The 20,895-nt window shown below is 40.4% G+C and overlaps 1 protein-coding gene across 2 annotated transcripts in view; it reads right to left on the bottom strand.

Moving 5' to 3' along the window:
* Window positions 1–8,162, bottom strand: part of sema3g (semaphorin 3G) — a 66,473-nt gene extending 58,311 nt beyond the window's left edge. The window contains exon 1 of one of the 2 annotated variants that reach the window (XM_085392806.1): window positions 7,775–8,162. In XM_085392806.1, coding sequence (XP_085248932.1) covers window positions 7,775–7,883 — 109 coding nt within the window. In that variant the 5' untranslated portion in view covers window positions 7,884–8,162. The remainder of the gene's footprint in view (window positions 1–7,774) is intronic. The other variant, XM_085392805.1, reaches the window with a different exon arrangement.
* Between the last annotated feature and the right edge of the window lie 12,733 nt (window positions 8,163–20,895).

Genomic DNA, 20,895 nt, shown 5'->3' with positions numbered 1-20,895 from the left:
GTAGATAACATGATCTGCAGCTCCACTGATGCTGTCTTCAAGAAGCTGTCAATGATGCTAAGTGCTAATTTGGCAAACAAGCGTGAAAATGTAAGAGACTTCCTAAAAAGCTTTCAGAAAAGTTCCTCCTTACTTCTAAGTCTGATTGTTATCAGGAAACAAGACCCAAACTAGATTCAGAGTAGAGAAGACCTATTGTGAAAACCATGGAGGGGGGCGGCTGTGTGTCTTTTGGGTGTGGCAGAGTGTGGAAAGACTAGATAAATAGTTTGTCAGGACTTGAGTCCCCCTCGCTCAAGACAACATAAACCCGGCACTGAGGACACTGAGATTGGTTTTGGCTAGCCTCTTAGCACACATGCACACTCACACATACAGCCATTTACACACACACAACTCTTCTTAACGTGTTAGTCAAACAATTGTGGGCAGCCAGAAAGGCTTCACAAAAGACAGGGATACAGGATACTCCCACTATACGCACAAGACTCACCAGCGCACACACACACACCCTGTAATTCCTGTGTGTAAGTGGCATACTTAGTAATCTACATGACAGATAGTCAAAGCCACATTGTTGGGACTTGAACCCTCAACCTTTGCTTCTCAAAGGGACCAGTGTCTTTCAGTCGTCAGGTTAGCTCCTGTCTTCTCTTTATCCTTCTATCTGTCATGCTTACACCGCTCTCATTTTTCTCTCTCAACCCTTTCAACCTCCTGTCGTTTCCTTTCCGTTTCATTCTCCTAGCCCCTCTCCGTCTTTTATCATCCATTTATCTCTCTCTACTACCATGACCTCTTTTTATCTACCCTCCTCTGGCATTTCCATCTTGTAAAATGCCCCCCCAACTCACCCCAATTCACCATCCTTTTTTCGCTTTCTTTTACAGTCTCTCTATCAAAAATCCCTCATTGGTTTTCTCTCAACATTCACAAATCTTTCATTGATTACCTCTCTCCTTTTCCGTCTCTGATCTTAAAATTTCATTGATGTTTCTTTGCTTTCATGAGCATTCCCCCTCTTCAGTTCATCATTCACCTCACTGATTACTGGGGGCGCATGTGTTAATTCAGAGTTCAGCTTTAGACAGTCGAGCCTTGTAAGGCCTGAGCGCACTGACCTTTTAGGGCATCAATGCAGTGTTTATCTGAACATGTTTTGCACCAGCATTAAGCCATTTAAATCCAACACTGGTTTATCAGTACAGCCTTGAACTTTAAGTGCTATGCTGGGGGGTTATATTTATCTCCTAAGGATAATGAGTAGGTGCTTATCCACAGAACTGCCATGAGTATATCTTAAAATATGCTACAGCTATGTAAACCTAAAATAACTTTATTATTGCTGTCATCTTTCAGAGACTCGCAGAAAAGTGATGGTTGAACATTTGACAGAATAAGGATGTCTTACTTCATATCAGCTATTCTTCATATTTTCCTAATTGTAAGCAAATTCAGTGAAATGACAAATTGACAAAATTAACACTTACACTGTCTGGCACGAAATCACTGAAATAAAAATGCTCCCTTATGTTGATAAAGGTATAGCACGTATTGCAAATAGGAGAAACGTGCTACTAAAGTCTGGTCAGTGATATAAAGGGATATATTTTAACCCAAAGCATTTTCCCCTAAAATTTTACCAAGACGTTTTGGTGCCTACAGTAAACCTGCCAACATATCAGTCTGCAACAAGATTGCTTAATTGCGTGATTATGTCCCTCGTCACTCTGTATACCTGTTAATGTGGATGTTTGTTGGTTGTTTATTCTTCTTTGTCAGCAAAATTGTGGTGGACTTCTGAAATGATGATGCATTTATAAGATTCTAAGTTTATTGGAAATGTGATGAGGAGGGGTTTCTGACTAAGTGTCAGGAATGTGTTGGACCAACACAGATGCACATCATAGACATAGCCTCCTCCTCCTGGTGTCTTTATCTTTCTTGTCTTATACTGTGCCATTTTTTTCTTGATCCTTTCCTCTCACGCATACACTATTTTTCCATCCTCGCATCTGCGCTCTGAAACCTGGCTCTGCGTTGATATCAACACATGTCTCACACATTTACTGTCAATTCTTATTTCCCTCATCACTAATTTCTCCATCTGTGTCTTGTCAGTGATTTTGGCTGGTCACCGTCTGAGGCTTGTCACACGAGGCCACACAAGTGACACTTTGAGAGACACAAATGTGGACATCAGATGCATTAGCTCTCTGATTGAGACACTCTCATACAGTTAACTCTGCACACGCACACATAGTCTAGTAGTTCAGTACATGCAGATGTTTACTTTTAAAAGCAGTACATCTATGTATTTAGCAAGGACAAGGCTACGCACGCGTGCACATTACACACTTCATACACACATAAAACACGCACACTCACACATTAGTGCTTTGTATTTATCTCTCAGACACTCTTCACCCCTCATATCATGCCTGTGGTGTTAGAAACATGCAATGTGTTTCTTCTGTCAGCAGGTCTACATACCAGACAGGAAAGGTCTCATTATGTCTCTGTAGCCTCAAAAACAATTATGGCTGATATTCCCGAATGGGACAAAGTACTATTGTGCCTCTTTTATATTTTATATAAAGCACCTGTGAGTTTAAAACACAAACACACATTTCCACCATGACTAGATTTACAGTAATTATATATTATCAAAACATGCATACAGTTTTGAACTACAGTGACATGTGCAGGCAATGTGTTCACTATGTTCTGAAAGCTCAGCTTTGCATACATGCATTTGTGCTTAAATGTTAATCCACACCCTTCAACCAATCACATTTGCAAATAATTTCACAGTGTCAGACGTGTAAATCTTTGAGGCAACTTCTACATCACTCTTATGATTTAAGCTGTAAGTACCTTGTTTTAGTTGATAAGCTTATATCACGACTAACAAATGTGAAAGCTTAGCTTTCGGTTACATATACCAAAACAATGTTTTAAAACAACATTTGCTTTTTGATTGCTGGAGGCTGTCTGTGGGATAACATGAACAGCCCACTCTGACCCATTTGAACAAACATGGACAACAGTTACATGCTGTTTTGATAGGATGTTTAATGTGCTGTGTGCTTTTTTTGGTAATTGCAGGGTTAGGAACAGTTTACTGCTTATAGTAACTGGGCAGTTCATTAGGTACACCTTGCCAATACCCAGTTGTACCTGCTGTTGACTTCAGAACTGCGTTAATTCTTCATTCGCACAGATTTAACAAAGTGCTGGAAACATTTCTGAGAGACTTTACTGAATAATTATAGGATAGCGTCACACAGTAGCTTCAGATTTACTGGCCACTACATCCCAAAGATGTAGCTGGATTGAGCTCTGGTTACTTTGGAAGTCAATTGAGTACAGTGAACTCACTCAATGTTGAAGAAACCAGGTTGAATTTATCTCAGCAACAACAGAAACAGAGGCTGACTTTGACTTTCAGCACTCGTGATTAGTAGCACATGAGCTTGTCCATTTCAACTTTTCATTAAGACACTAAACACCACTGTTTCAAAGTAACAAGGCAAAAAGAGAAACTCAAAGAAAAGTCCTTGAATTTTCCTGCTGTGTACCGAACTCTTGCCTGAATCCTGGTTTCAGAATTCTATACATAGGTGACTTTTACAGCTTCTTCTATCAAGTTGTTAAATTAAAACTCTGCTGTCTGCCACATCCTGCAGTTATGAAGGCTGTGTGTCTGAGGAAATTACGCACATGGTTTGTTGGCCTAGCAAGTGATGGTGCAGCTGCTTTGATGGGCTGATAGAGAGAAGCAGACACACATCAGAGTGAAAAGAACAGTCCTGCACTGCATCATTCACAAGTTAGAGACTGCAATCTATGAGGCTGCAATACATTCAACAGAACTGAGTCATTTTCACATGTTCTTCTTTTTTCCTTACTATAATGACTGTACGGTAGCGTATTTATGTGTCTGTTTGTACCCTATCTCCTCATTAATCTGTGTGCCAATCCAAATAAAACTTTGCATGAACATCATCCCATATTCAGCAGCAGATCTCAGTAAATGTAGGATTTGCCTCCTTCTGTGTTGAAAGGTTTGCAGATGTGGGTAAACAAGGGGTGATGCGCTCCAGTTGGTGCACCACAGGACAGCTGTGAACTGTGAAACAGCAGCAGTTCAAAGTTCATCTTTAAATTTAAACCTCTAAATGACCTCGTCTATGCATGTTTACAATACCTGATACTCACTTAGATGTTTCTTAGCATTTTGTTAGCACAAGGACAATAATCATACCCTCCATACTTAAATGTTCCATGATTGGAATGGAAAGTAGAAGTTGTTCACCCTCATATGATCCATTTAAATATCACTGGTATAATGCTGCCACTATAAAAAAGTAATTGCAACACATAAACACATACATAATAAGATCCAGTGGATCATTCTTGGACAAAAACTCACATACAAGGCTTAAAAAAACAACGCAGCACTTTGATTTTGACCCAAAAGCTTAGAGAGCTTTTGAAATGCTTCTTTAGATGCATCTTTTTCTAACTAAGGTGTATTGTACAGCTGAAATCAATAAAGGATCACTACTTTCACTTGGATCAGAACCCTATTTAAAGTCTGTTTCTTGCCATTCCTGCATTTTTTCCAGTTTTATTAAGCTATCTGGACTATTGTTCATGTACGGTAAACTTTAAATATTTGCTATTGAGCCTGCAGGCTAAAGGCTCTCTTGACTGTACGTTAGCATTTTACACAGGCATTTTAGATTTAAACACATGTCAGCTATTACTAAAGCACAAAAAAACCTCTAAAATATTCTTGACTGCCTAGTGCAAACATATATACATTGTAGTTAAAAAAAAAAAGAAAGAAAAAAAGGTAAAAAAAAAAAAAAAAAAAAAAAAAAGCTCATTGGCTTGTGTACTAAACCCTCCAGTCTCATTCCTTTGTTTAGCTTTTTTTCTTTGCTGGACTTTCAATCCAGTCAGAGGACTGGGAGCACTTCAGCTGAATGTGACAAAGGCATTAGGGAAGACTACAATAAATGAGGAGGGTGGGAGAAACTGATGCAGACCAGAGGGAAAAGACCCAAAAGATGAAAGGATGGGAGACGGTTTACATTCCATCTGTTCGGACCATCTCCATCTGACTTGATGACAGATTACACTCCTCCACCTAAGAACAACTAACACCAGTCTGCATGTAAGCATCCAGGCAAAGCCAACTAGGAAAACAAACTCATTAATTCACAGGCTGTAAGCAAAAACAAACAGGACCCTTCACACAGAGAGCTAATGCAATCTGATCAGAATGGGACGCTGATGTGAACGTTTGTGTTTTCAAGTGCACCCCCTGCCTTACGCCAGACAAAGTGAATATTGTGTTAGACACGGTGTGTGTGTGTCTAAAGTCAGTGTGGGATAGTGTGTGAGCACACAAGACCCAGAGAATTCGAACGAATAAAAGAATCGGGCCAGCTGAAGGGAGAGGAGAACAAATGAAAGACATACACAGACAGAAAGAGAAAGAAGCTTGATGGGAGATTTGTATAGATGCTTTGCTGGGAGGGCAGGGAGCCCAGCCAACACATCACACATTACAGACCTCAACGCTGCAGCGTCAGCTCACAGATACATGAACACACACATTTTTACTTTTGCACAATCACGTTTTCAGAAAATATAAACTACAATAAATTCTTAAAATATAGTTTTTCTAATGAAACAAGTCACAAGGCCATTCAAATGAAAAAGGAAAATTAATGAAAGATTTGCATGTGCTAATGAAAACATTTGAAACTGGGCGCACTTTGCAACAGTCATTAAAATGCTATTGACGCTATAGCCATGTGTTATGTAGAAAAGATGTTTTATCATTAATTTAACTGAATTGTTAAATTCAACAAACCTTTGAATACATTTTTCAAACTATGGTGTTTGAAAAAAAAACTAAGAAGACAAGAGGGATCCAAGTACTTTAATGGTTCCTATGAGGTAAAAATGGCCTTCTTCCTGCTTGAACTTCTACTAACTAAGTGATTGAAATGAGATAATGACAGCTTTTCCTGTTGCTAAATTACCTCTACATCCTCCTGGGAATACAAACACCCTCTGGGCTTTTGGGGGTTGCAATGGCATATGCAGCTGATAGAGCACAAGAGAGCAATATAGAGGGGACGGATAGATGTGAGGCAGGGGAGAGATTAGACTAAAGAGTGAAATGATGAGACACATGTAGAGGTTATGAGAGATTTGCTTGTAAAAAACAGATGAGGAGGGGAGAGACTTGAATCAATGGGGAAATTATGTAAAATAGGGTAAAGTGATGGGTCAAATCTGAGGTCATGATGAAAGGAAGCAAGAAGCTCCATAATGTTAATCTCGTAAGCAGAGACCTCTCCACACTCCATGTGATGCTCATAAAATGAGAAGTGAGTGTCTTTCGATGGCAAGCTATGAAGAAAAATGGCTCAATATGGATCTGCTTATTGCACCACCAAAGTGAAAATATGGGATTTGCAAACTAGGCTTTGCATGAGCAAATACAGTGAGTCACAATCGTGAGCTTTTTCCATTTCTAGTGTTTGCCTGGGGCCTGACTTTATTTGCGCCGTAACAGAAGTATCTCCTCCCTGCCTCTTCTCCTAAAATGCTAAACAAATTCAGATTTTCATGCCATTTATTAACTTCTGCTCCTCTTGTTGCCCTTTAACCTCAATATTAAAAACCACTTCCATTTTCTCTCCCTATTTTCTATGAGCCTCTCTCGCTCTCTTTCTTCCACTTGTATTTATTTTCAGTCCAGGCAACAGGAAGATAAGCAAGCTCAGTTGGTGACTTTTCCCCTGAAAAAATGAACAGAAGGAAATCCTGTGTGATATCTATCGCTGATGATGATTACAGAATCATTCAAGCCTGAGTGAAACGAAACAATGACAATAGTTTGGCAAAAACCCAGTCAAGCATCACCTAACCACTCATACACTTTACTGCCTCATTATCATTAAACTTGGGTGAGTCATAGACAACAACCGGGCTTAGATTAGAGCCAGGAAAGGAAGAGATCATGTGTGGGAACAAGCCAAAAGATATGGCAATGCTAAGGAAAAATATTTGGTAAACAAGTAAAAAATCTATCATCAAGCAAGCAATTAGTACAGTCATATGTTGGAGAATTGTGATTACGGCAGCGAAACAGCTTGCACACAATGACGCACAAAATCCACCTGTGAGGACGACTGCAGTAAAAACGAAACAAACAACAAAAAAAGACCAAGTCTAGCTAAATTCTCCAGTGCTTATAACAATTTAGCAGCGAAAATACTAATTATCAAACAAATCTCGTTTTAGGTACCTATTCCGTCGCAGTTGCCCTCCCTAATAAACTTTTACAGTGAGACGATCGCCGCGGTGTGTCTGACCGCAGAAAGACGAGCCTCAGCCAAATTCTCTCCTCTTGCTGCGCACCCGGCTTGTACTGCGAGCTGTTTCAATCTGCCAACCAGCAAATGCATACATGTGCGTCTCCTAAAGCGCATTAACTCCCTGAAACAGTAGCCCAAAAAAAAAAGCAATTTAGCTCTTCCAGCTCAGACCACCACGGAGACGATAAGTGGTTTGAGGAGAAAATGCGCAAAATACAAGAAGCGGTTATTGGAGCGTCTCCAAGTATCAGATAAATATTTCACAACCAAGACTTTTCTCCCGAAAAAAACAAACAACAGGAAAAAACCAAGCGCATAAAATAGTGATGGAGAGCTTTTGCCCATAGATAGATAGATAGATAGATTACCTTTGTGGGACAGTCTCAGCCGTGGCACGTTTAATTTGGTGGCAGAGACGGTGGCGACAAGTAGCGCAACAATAATCATGATAGAGCAAGGTGAAAATATCTTCATCATCCCGAGGAGATGTCCTCCAGCCTTAAGCTGAAGCTGTACACAGGAGCTGTCAAACACAATATTCCCACAGAATTTAAAAGGGGAAAATCCGACGGATCCTTCTTCTCACGATGTCAGCATTTGACTTGGAAGTGTAATTCCCCCCCCCCAGCACGTAAATGGCTCTCTGACACACCAGCTTAGTGACTGAGCCTGGGCTGGTGAGAAGATTTACTGACTCAGCTTCAGCAGTTCACTTCCAACAGCTGCCCCGCAGAAGTCTGTTACAGCCACGGAGAGAGAAATACCACGCCTCAACAGAAGGGAGAGAGGGAGAGCTGTAGTAGCGAGAAGTGACCTGCCCCCTCTTTACGCATAACAGAGCACTCTCCAAACAGACGCACCTGGAAGATGACTTATAGTACAAATTTATCATCATCTGCTAGTGATGGCACTCTAACAGCTTGAACACACAGCTGAGTAAAACTTCTGGAGACAACAATAAAATCTTAACCCCCACTTTAATTCCACCCACATTCTGTAAATATTTCTCAATTGCAGCACATAACAAACACAGAAAGGTTACTGCAGCGTGTAGCAAAAACTAAGGACTCACAAGCTGGACTGTATGCTGATGTGCTCAAGGCAAACTCCTGATAAACCCCAGAACATTCCTTTCACAAAAATAAAAAGCTCCCAATTTCTAAAAGTAGCAAAAGCTATTTTTGTGTATGTTGTGTGAGCTGTGGTTTCACAGGACAGAAGGAGGAAGACGTCCCTCTTTCAAGGGACTGAAGATGTCAAAAGACCCACAAATTTATGAACTATGAATGAATCAAAAAGATCTCCCCTTCTACGTTTCTTTCCTCCACAACACTTTTAACCAAGTTCTCTGTTTTAACCTCTTAAGCACCATTGTGATGATTTTAATTAAGTTGTGGAGTTCAAACACCCCCTCCTCCTATGTGCATCTATTCACAAGCAAACTTTCAAGTGAACACAGAGGTCACGGCAGAGTGAGAAAGAGCCATTCAAGGTGTCTGTGTTACTGCAACCCCGGGTCTTTTGGAAATGCTTGTTTGCAGCATGGAAAGAGTCCCACACACTGTGTGCTCATAAAACTGAGCCACCTCTTAGCTCTTGTCAACATCACTGTGGAGCCCACAAATATTCATATGTCTTTAAAATTAATTGTTTGTTCCTTTTTAGTACTTGGGAGGTTTTTAAACTTTCCAAACAACACCTACTGTCTTATTTTTGAATATATGCTGAAAGTGCACTTAAAACCACAATGCAATATCTTTCAAGAACTGGAGAGATACCTAACTGTGTACTGCACACTGTCCAGAACTATTATTCAATCAGTCTGTACTGCAAAGAACAGAAACATGCACGGTAATTACCATTGCTTTAAAAGTCTCTCGTGAAGTAACACAAACATTAATCTATCACTGGGCAAATTATCAAAATAACTTGCAAAATGACGGCAGATAAATGAGACCATAAGGCTGACAAGGGGTAGCCTCCATCTTATTCTAGCGGTATCGTGCTTCGTGAAATTGAGGTCATATTTCGAGTAAATACTGATGTTCACTGATGGAAAAAAAGATGTTTCTACTTCTCCTTCTCTTTGGGCACTTTTCGGTATCTTTTAGTACACAAACATGTTTGGAGGGATTTTTTCCATTTGACATTCTTTGGTTTTCTGTTGCCAGAAATGCTGCAACAGTATCTGTGCATTCTCATGTTTGTACCTTTAAACAATATAACAGATGTATTTAAATCAAAGAGGAAAAAAAATCAGGTATAATGGTATACATGCAGAAATGCAACTTGCACATGATGATCTATGTTGAAGTAAGTCAGTAGAAGCTGCCAAGGATGATGCTGTGTTTGTTTTCTGCTTTCAGCCACCATTAATATGACGTCAGTTTGAGGCTGTGTTCTCTGTTTTAATGATTAAAAGGTGGCCGAAATCAGATTGCATTTAAAACATGGTTCAGAAATCCTAACATATAAAGTTTATTCACATTAATCCAAAGATGATCAGTTCAACCTTGAAGTTCAAAAGTTTGTTGCATTTATGATGTTTTCATGTATTAATCATTAACTGGAGCAGATATTGCTTTTTTTAGGCACTCTTTAATAAAATGCATCAGTCAAAACAATAACAGTGTAAACTTAATTGACTTATTCTAACTTAAAACAAAGGATTGCTTGAATTGTATGCAGAGAAGATTTTTTGGTGTAACAACGAGGCACTGCTAACTAACTGTGCAGACAAACGATTCACATGACAATGAAAGCAAGCTGACAAAGATTACACGAATGCATTTCTTAGGTTTACAAAATTGCTAATGAGAAGGACAATTAAAATTTACAAACAGATTTTACAAATTGGTGACCGATTGTGATTGAAGTCATTGTGACTGGCAGTTTTGTTGAAGTGCTCAACAAAAGTCCTCGGGGGCTCGTGATTGGACAAAGGTCCTCAAATGTAGTTTCTTTCAGAAGGACAAACAGACGTGGGAAAGTAACACAAGAGGCCACAAGCGGGGCGAGTGTTTAAGAGCTGAATTAATTAATTTGTAAAAGCAGCAGCAGCAGCCCTCTTTCCATCCTGGTGAATGAGTGTTCTCCGTTTTTGTCAGAAGGAGTGGGAACGACCTGAGAGCAGAAATGGCAGAGAGGACTACAAGGAGCTGAAATGATTAAACTAAATCAATTTCCTTTGCTCTGCTTTACTTGTCTTTTCTCTAACGCTGCCCGTGAATTCCTCAGTGTCATTACCAATCACAGACGACACTGGTGTGGTTTTCAAACATGTTACTTTCTCTTTACAAAAATCTCACAATGGATCTCCTTGGTTCTCAGTCTCACCAAAACTCTTTAACAACATAATTCATTCTGAAAGGTGCGCCATTCCTACTGTATGAGTGAAAGACTTTCTTTGCACCTCACACAATCCTCCGGGGGGCTACATTATGCTCTTCGTGCTGTCAGTACAGATGAAACCCGAGACCATTTACTATCATCCTGACATTGCGTCGCACTGACAAATCACACTGCTGCTCCTTGAGTGGTGATTAGGAATGGCAGAGCAGAAGTTCATGAATTCACAATGTGGGAGGTTGGGCAGAGAGAGTGGATGGAGAAGTTGGAGGCACAAGGCAAAGAGACAGCTGGTGTTTTTGTTTTTATGCCACGGGGTTCGTAAATGTTTCATCTTTTGTGGTGAAAAAGAAATACAAAGAACGGAGCTCACGTTTATCGAGGCAAAGTGATGAACAATATGGTTTAGGAAAGGCACAGTGAGTGGAGATGTTAAGAAAGCAGTGATCAGTAGTGACAGGAGCAGAGGGAGAGAGTGTTGATATCCATGACCAGTCAATTGTAGTCTATGTCAAATGTATAGAATGGGAAGCTCAGAGGTACTGTGCAGTCCAAGGACAGTGAACACAGCACTGTCAAAAAGTATGACACACTGAAATGAAATATCATTTAAACTGGACCTTTCCAGTCGCACCGGCCACTTAAAGTGCTGTACAGTACACCACATTCAACCATTCGCACAGCACTTCAATCACCTCATCAATGTGTCAGTCACACCTACAGCTATTTTTCATTTAACCTATTCACACATATGTTTCTGCACTGTGGGAGGAAAACAGAGACCCTGGAGGAAAATACATGCAGGTAAAAAGGCCTGTTTTGTTGTGAGGTGATGTTACAGCATTGTGCTGCTGCATTTTGTTTAAAAAAATATATACTATATAGTACACAACGTATGTGGAGGTTAAAACACATTTAAGACTTTATTGCTACTGCTGTGATGAAGCAAGTGTTAGAAGCTATGATTACGTACTGCTCAAAAGACTTGATCCATCCCTCATTATCCTCATTACTTTATATTTTACTTCCAATGAGACAAACTTCCTCGTTATGTTTAAAGTGGTCTTGAGAAACAGTTCTCCAGGATTTCTGAAGGAACTTTTTCTTTGGATATTGACTGATTCTTCACTCATTTTCAGTCCAGTCCTTGTACCTGACCATTTTCAGAGGAATGTTTTCTTGTTTGTTAAGCCACTTAATGACCTAAGAATCATTCAAGCTTAAGAAATGGCACCTAAGTCAAAGAATGAACTGGCGTTGTGTGTGTTGTCTGTAAAAACAAGCACTTGTAGCTAACAGCCTATTACAAAAGCACAACATTTGTTCAAATTTCTTTAACTAAATCTACAAACACACAGAGACACACACACACGCACAAAGCTACAGTAAGAAGTCGTTTTTTGTGTGTGGTATGGGTTGTAACAAAAACCATTCTTACGGAAAGATCACCAGGGAGAAAAGACTGAGGTATCCCAAATCGACTGAAAATCAGTGCCAGCAGATCTTATAAATCCAAATTTTTAATTTCAATATTATTGAAGGGATCATCCTGACAGAGAAAGGAACAGAAGACAGCCAACATCCAAAGATTAACTTTGAATGTGCTTCGAGAAGCCTGGAGAACAATTCCTGAAGACTACTTAAAGAAATTATAACAAAGCTTGCCGAACAGAGTTCAGGCTGTGATAAAGATTCAAGGTGTTCATACCAAACTTTTAAAATTCATACAAACCTAAGATTTTGCTGTATCTATTTACTTGGAGCAGCATGTACCACTCAGTGGTACAAGCTCAAGAAAACTTTAAATATAAAAGAGTGAGCAGTTTATTTTGGCACATAATACATTATACAAAATGGAAATGACCTAAAATTGGCAAACCTTAACATGAAGAGCTGCTGATATGAGTGTAAATAGTAATTGTGGGAAAACTGAAATGAGAGACGAATATGAGTGAGTCAGTTTGACCAAATTTGGAAGTCTGTTTTGTAACAGGCTACAGCATGTTACTTCTTTTTTTCCCCACTTTTCCACAGGGGAAGCAGGAAGGAAAGATCAGCACAAGCCAACATTATTAAGCACATGTTACTCTTACTCACCTTTCACTTTAGACAAACAAAAACCAACCTGCATAACTGTAAGCCGGGACCACACTTTCCAGTCAGGTGTTTCTCAAAACAGCCAGCTGATCTGGAACAAGATATGTATGAGCTGTGAGCAAGCACAAGAATTAACAGCAATCAAACACTGAGGGCTTTCCACGAGACTGAGAGAAAGAAATCCATTGAGAAAAATACTCCCAACAGCTGCAGCATCTGTGAGAAGGGGGAGCGCAGCGTTTCCACACAGCCCTGAAATGTTTCGCCACATTCTTCAAAATACAGCTCTCTGTCATTATTTTGTGGCTTTCTTTGGCTATGGCTGTATTTGTTTATGTTTCTTAAGTTTGTTGGAGTGTTTATTAATTTACTTTTTAAAAAGCAATATTTTCATCTAATGCTATATTATGTGGCTTTCCCAGCCAGTGTACAGAATACCAAGTGTATGTAACATCATCTCACTAAAATCAAAGGTTGGGTCCTGGCATTCATGTGCATGCTGTCGAACATCCTACACTGAAAAAAAGGAATCGTCCATCTCTTGGGATTATGTAAGCATGTTGCATGTGTTTATGTATTCAACACAATTGCCTCATGCTTTAAAGTTAAGTGTAACTATATAGTGTAGAAACTACATGATATACAGAGAGGGTAAATGAAATTATTCATATCATGTTCAAGTGAAGTAAGTCAATAATATAGCAATGTTAAATCTCACGATAAAACACGTGATTTCATCTCACGCGCTTTGGATCATGGTTTGAGGAAGGCATCCATCTCGGTCAAGGCGAGCAGTCACCTCTACTTTTTTCGGTATAACTATCTTTATCCGGGTTGCAGGGGAGCTGGGGCATGACCCAGAAGTGATAGTTTAAGGGTACACCCTGGACAGCTCACCAGTCTATCACACAGAGACAAACAACCATTTGCACTCACGTTCATGGGCAATTTGGAATCACCAAGTAACCTAACTCAAATAACTACATGACTTTAACAAAAGTAGGAAAGCCATGATTTCGAGACTTGATGCAGAATTTCCTGTACGTTTTTGTCGTTGACAGGTAAAGATTAGACACACAATAAATAGCGATAGCATACACGTGGTGTGTGTGTAGCTGTCTGCCTCTTATAACTCCAGTGATTTTTCTGCAGTTTGAAATCTCATGTAATCTTTTGAATTTCAAGAGTCCAGCAACTAACCACACTTACCAGATTGTATCATGTAGGATGGTAGTTGTTGTAAATCCATTCAATTTTTATGTTAACCAGACTCTAGACTTCGTTGAACATTATGTAATATGAAGACAACATGTAGTATTTTAGTGATCAAGTAGTATCAGGGTAAACGTTACTGAATAGTGTTGGAATAAAATGCTAAAATGGTGAATGATTAAAATATTCCAAGAGCTCAACTTACTTTATCTAAACATGTTTCAATCATGTTTTATCAACACTAAATGAACAGGTTTACTGAATATAATTAAGTTGTGTTGAGTTAACTAAGTTTTTTAAGTTTCTGCCAAAGCAAAACAATTGTGTGCAACCAATGTCCACTATTGAATTAAGCAAGTCCAACATGGTCTTTTTTTCAGTGTAACATTGTTTGACACAAAGCCGTCCTGAGTGGATAAAGGCAGCAGATGAAATGACGGGAGTTGCTGAGGAACATCAGTTATCTAGGCAATATTTGGCCGGTGGTTTAAATATTGTGACTGATCAAGATATGAAAAGAGTAATGCTGCTCATAGTTTTTCCCTGGATGCCATGGACTCAGCATCAGAGATGACAATTTGCAGCATTGTTTGCTTGTGTTCTGCTTTGCTAATTTCATCTGGCTCAAATCACAGGGCAGAAGATATAATCATGAACATCTGCGCTCCTTCAGCAAGCCAGCAGACTGGACGGCTATTTAGGCGTAGTTTCAATTAGAAGGCTAACGAGCCAACAATGATTCTGTTTTAGTTTTCTCTCAAATCTTTTCTCTCGTTGTACTTTTTCATCCACCTTTAAATACACACAGCTACACAGCAACAGAAGAGCGGGCCTTCTGCACATATGGGCTGTTAATAAAAGGGTGACATTTGGGAACTGTCTGCACACACAGAGAGACCATGCGGGGCACCTTTAGGACCTATATGTGCCCCCAGTCTCAATTTAGACTGATTAGAGCCTGACCTCAGCAGTGAACTGACACACACACGCAGAGGGAGAGCTCCTGCCTGTCCTGATTAAGCTGTGACCCTGCCACTGACCACTGGACACTAAACACTCCCAGACCAGGATAAAACACAGCTGACATACTGGGGAGACCACATGGGGACTTCCATTATGCAGAAAAAAACGTTTTTTTAAAAAAAGCTTAAGCTGTGGAACTGCATGAGGAACTCATTTAAAGCTCCTTGTCCTGCTCAAAATGTGGGTAATTTCACTTTACTGCAGCGTGGAAAAGTCAAAAGTTTCCTGCTATAATGATATTTAGATTTTTCATATGCCCAGGGAGTGTTTTCTCACATATAATTAAATGTATTGGAAAACGCCGCCGCGTCTGTTATCAGTTATTTTGCCTTCAAGTCCTTTCAGAAGATACTTTTTGTTTGAAACGTATGTCAGTTAACGACAGTTTTAGTGATTATAATGATCTTATCCACATTTTTCTCCCTTCAGTGTGGTTGCATTCAGTGTTTTGCTGCTTTGGATGTCGTGCTAAAAAAATAAATCAATAAAAAAAAAATCCACGCAAAACATGAAACACTTTAATTGCATCGTTTCCATGTCATATATATTTTTTCTAGAAGAGCCTGGGTGTGAGTGAGATCATTTTCATACAGATGTCACAGATGTGCGTAATGATTGCTGCAGCTGGGATGTTATTTAGTCTGAGAATAAATGTCTGACAAATCCCAGGCTGTAAACATATATATATATATATATATATATATATATATATATATATATATATATATATATATATATATATATATATATATATATATATATATAAAAAACACCCAGCACGCCCCTGCGGGTGGTTTATCCTTCAAGCTCGGGTCCTCTACCAGAGGCCTGGGAGCTTGAGGGTCCTGCGCAGTATCTTAGCTGTTCCTAGGACTGCGCTCTTCTGGACAGAGATCTCCGATGTTGTTCCCGGGATCTGCTGGAGCCACTCGCCTAGCTTGGGAGTCACCGCACCGAGTGCTCCGATTACCACGGGGACCACCATTACCTTCACCCTCCACATCCTCTCGAGCTCTTCTCTGAGCCCTTGGTATTTCTCCAGCTTCTCGTGTTCCTTCTTCCTGATATTGCTGTCATTCGGAACCGCTACATCGATCACTACGGCCGTCTTCTTCTGTTTGTCTACCACCACTATGTCCGGTTGGTTAGCCACCACCATTTTGTCCGTCTGTATCTGGAAGTCCCACAGGATCTTAGCTCGGTCATTCTCCACCACCCTTGGGGGCATCTCCCATTTTGACCTCGGGACTTCCAGGTTATACTCGGCACAGATGTTCCTGTACACTATGCCGGCCACTTGGTTATGGCGTTCCATGTATGCCTTGCCTGCTAGCATCTTGCACCCTGCTGTTATGTGCTGGATTGTCTCTGGGGCATCTTTACACAGCCTGCACCTGGGGTCTTGCCTGGTGTGATAGACCCCAGCCTCTATGGATCTTGTGCTCAGAGCTTGTTCTTGTGCTGCCATGATTAGTGCCTCTGTGCTGTCTTTCAGTCCAGCTTTGTCCAGCCACTGGTAGGATTTCTGGATATCAGCCACCTCCTCTATCTGCCGGTGGTACATACCGTGCAGGGGCCTGTCCTTCCATGATGGTTCCTCGTCTCCCTCCTCTTTCTTGGGTTTCTGCTGCCTGAGGTATTCACTGAGCACTCGGTCAGTTGGGGCCATCTTCCCAATGTATTCTTGGATGTTCGTTGTCTCATCCTGGACCTTCCTCTTAGTGTACAGCCTCAGGGTGCTGGACTTGGGGTGAAACCCTCCATGCATGGTAAGGAGCTTTCTTGTCTTTATGTCAGTGGCTTCTATCTCCTCCTTTGGCCAGCCTATTACCCCAGCAGGGTACCTGATCACGGGCAGGGCGTACGTGTTGATGGCCCGGATCTTGTTCTTACCATTCAGCTGATTCCTCAGGACTTGCCTGACCCTCTAATATATATATATATATATATTAGGGGTGCAACGATATTCGTATCGATATTGAACCGTTCGATACAGTGCTTTCGGTTCGGTACGCATATGTATCGAACAATACAACATTTGTAATTTATTTTATCAACTTTCCTTCTGACGATGCTGTCTGTGTTGAGCGCTCAGTGAATCTGCGTTCGACTACTCCGCCTAGGCTGCACTGTCGAGCGCAGATCCACTGAGCGCTCAACACAGACAGCATAGTCAGGAGGAAGAGCGCAGGGCAAGCTAGCGAGACAGAAGTTAAGCTCTCCTTGCAACATGGACCTCCCCCACCCTCATTCAGATCTGGCGTTTGGAATTATTTTGGTTTTCATGTGACGTATGACCCTGAAGGTAAGCGAGTCATGGACTAAGTAAAACAGTATGTTGGATGTGCCATGCAATGCTTAATTACATTGGTGTGAACTAGTGTGTTAGCGCAGTTAGCTCGTTAACGTGTTGGCCGTCTAGCCCCATGCACGGGGCGATCGGCGGTAGCTCGTTAACGGAGATTTGCCGTGTTGTGGCGTTAAGGTCATTTCAACGAGATTAACCTGAAAGCACTAGTGGGAACACAACGAATATGACTGCACATTTACGCCGACATCATCCTAGTGCAAAGACAAAAACAACAAGCATGCTACTAACTTTAGCCGAGTCATTTAGACAGCTGTTAGCACGTGATTCTCCTTATGCTGCTGAGAATATAGCCCAGAAGAAGCGGATAGTATAGCTTTTATTTTGGAAAGAGACATTTCTCTGTAATAAACTCTCTTTTCCAAAGATGAGTGATTCCTCAATCAGATACAGGGCTTGCAAAATCGCTAGCCCGACGTCCCGGAGCTAGCGATCTTTCCAGTCGGGCTACAAAAATCTCTCTGCCCTGCCCGTCGGGCTATTGTAGGAAAAATATATGTCAATGCTTTTGCATTCTTTCAGAAATGTAGCTGGGTAATTATGTCATTGGCATCGGTGAGCCACTGTCAATATGTGACATATTGAAATCGCGTTTGAATTTGCGCTTGTTTTTTTGCTTTCACTTTGCAATGACAGCACTGATCTGTGAGTGATGATAATTTGTGCACCAATTCCTCTGACATCGTCTTATTAATCGTTAGCTTACTATGCAAACATGACAAGTGAAATCTCCCGCAGCAAGCTTAAACATGTGAGAGGTTGATCGCGCAGAGAATCGCTGAGCTTATGTGAGTCGTGTGTAAAAGTAGCAGTATATATATTTTAGTTCTGCTGAGCCAAATAAGACAGGTCAGGGTGAAGAAGTGACAGCCAAAGAAAAGCTTACCACAAAACGGAGAAGTTATGACAAATGAGACTATAAGGCAAAAAGAAAGTGCAGCTTTATGGTTTCATGGACAAAAGAATTTCTGTGGCTGCAATATGACGAGCTAAATAACCAGGGCTGCACATAAGTGGTCCGCAGGTGCGCATTCGCTGTCAAAATAAAAAACGCGCACAAGGGTTAGGGTTAAATTTAAAAACTGTACTTTTGAGTTAAAATATATATTTATAATTTTAATAAATGACAAATTAAAAAGGCATGAACATTTTATTTTGTATCGAAAAAATATCGAACCGTGACACCAAAGTATCGAACCGAACCGTGAATTTTGTGTATCGTTGCACCCCTAATATATATATATATATATATATTAGGGGTGCAACGATACACAAAATTCACGGTTCGGTTCGGTTCGATACTTTGGTGTCACGGTTCGACATTTTTTCGATACAAAAAAATGACCTGTCTTATTTGGCTCAGCAGAACTAAAATATATATACTGCTACTTTTACACACGACTCACATAAGCTCAGCGATTCTCTGCGCGATCAACCTCTCACATGTTTAAGCTTGCTGCGGGAGATTTCACTCGTCATGTTTGCATAGTAAGCTAACGATTAATAAGACGATGTCAGAGGAATTGGTGCACAAATTATCATCACTCACAGATCAGTGCTGTCATTGCAAAGTGAAAGCAAAAAAACAAGCGCAAATTCAAACGCGATTTCAATATGTCACATATTGACAGTGGCTCACCGATGCCAATGACATAATTACCCAGCTACATTTCTGAAAGAATGCAAAAGCATTGACATATATTTTTCCTACAATAGCCCGACGGGCAGGGCAGAGAGATTTTTGTAGCCCGACTGGAAAGATCGCTAGCTCCGGGACGTCGGGCTAGCGATTTTGCAAGCCCTGTATCTGATTGAGGAATCACTCATCTTTGGAAAAGAGAGTTTATTACAGAGAAATGTCTCTTTCCAAAATAAAAGCTATACTATCCGCTTCTTCTGGGCTATATTCTCAGCAGCATAAGGAGAATCACGTGCTAACAGCTGTCTAAATGACTCGGCTAAAGTTAGTAGCATGCTTGTTGTTTTTGTCTTTGCACTAGGATGATGTCGGCGTAAATGTGCAGTCATATTCGTTGTGTTCCCACTAGTGCTTTCAGGTTAATCTCGTTGAAATGACCTTAACGCCACAACACGGCAAATCTCCGTTAACGAGCTACCGCCGATCGCCCCGTGCATGGGGCTAGACGGCCAACACGTTAACGAGCTAACTGCGCTAACACACTAGTTCACACCAATGTAATTAAGCATTGCATGGCACATCCAACATACTGTTTTACTTTAGTCCATGACTCGCTTACCTTCAGGGTCATACGTCACATGAAAACCAAAATAATTCCAAACGCCAGATCTGAATGAGGGTGGGGGAGGTCCATGTTGCAAGGAGAGCTTAACTTCTGTCTCGCTAGCTTGCCCTGCGCTCTTCCTCCTGACTATGCTGTCTGTGTTGAGCGCTCAGTGGATCTGCGCTCGACAGTGCAGCCTAGGCGGAGTAGTCGAACGCAGATTCACTGAGCGCTCAACACAGACAGCATCGTCAGAAGGAAAGTTGATAAAATAAATTACAAATGTTGTATTGTTCGATACATATGCGTACCGAACCGAAAGCACTGTATCGAACGGTTCAATATCGATACGAATATCGTTGCACCCCTAATATATATATATATATATACATATATACATGTATGTATATATACATATACATATATATGCCATTTGTGCAAGGACAGGTCTAACATTAGAAAAATAAGCTGAGTTGCTGTATTTGAATGTGTTGTTGCCAATAATGTGCGGATCAGTTCGGATTTGAATTATTTCTTTAGTAGAGCATGTGTACATATTTCCATGTGTGCATGTTTCCATGCGTGCATGTTTTTGGCTTTTCAGGCTAAATTTTTTTTTTTACAGTTGAGTAGCTCTTCTTTGTTCTCAGAGAAAGTTATCTCTGTTTAATTTATAATTTACTCCAGGTTGCTCCCAGAAGCTGCATCCTGTAGTGGGAGGAATGAAGTCAGGTCATGCACGAGGAATAACATCTGCACTCTGCTACCAAACACTTCTACACACACTCTCTCATGTGTCTGTGTCCTTACCTTGACATATCCTTCATTCTTATCCCTGACTCTGAGTCGTACTTTCATGTACTCTGTTGCAAGGTCGTCTTCCAAAATGTGTCACCCAAAACTAAAGCCGAGTGGATTTTTGTTGTTATTGCCCCCAGGCTCGGGAATAGTCTGCCATACTTTATGGTAATAAGAAAATCTGTGAAACAACAGACAATTTTAAATCAATCAAATCTGAGGTGCCTCACGGTTTTGTCAAGTCCACTGTGAACGTTTTCCTTCTGCACTTTCATTTGAATTCTTTCTACTGTTAAAATTTATTTCTGTATATCTTTAAGTATTTTTATTTAAGTGCCTTTATAATTTTATCACATATGTGTATCTTTTAATTACTGGAACTTTTTTTAAGTTCTTAAGC

The sequence above is a fragment of the Rhamphochromis longiceps genome, linkage group LG20 (assembly GCF_057381845.1).
Source record: "Rhamphochromis longiceps isolate RC_006_pf linkage group LG20, R_longiceps_female_GT1.1, whole genome shotgun sequence".
Taxonomy (NCBI): domain Eukaryota; kingdom Metazoa; phylum Chordata; class Actinopteri; order Cichliformes; family Cichlidae; genus Rhamphochromis; species Rhamphochromis longiceps.
Note: the sequence above shows the minus strand (reverse complement) of the source record. Positions and strands in the feature narration are given on the sequence as shown.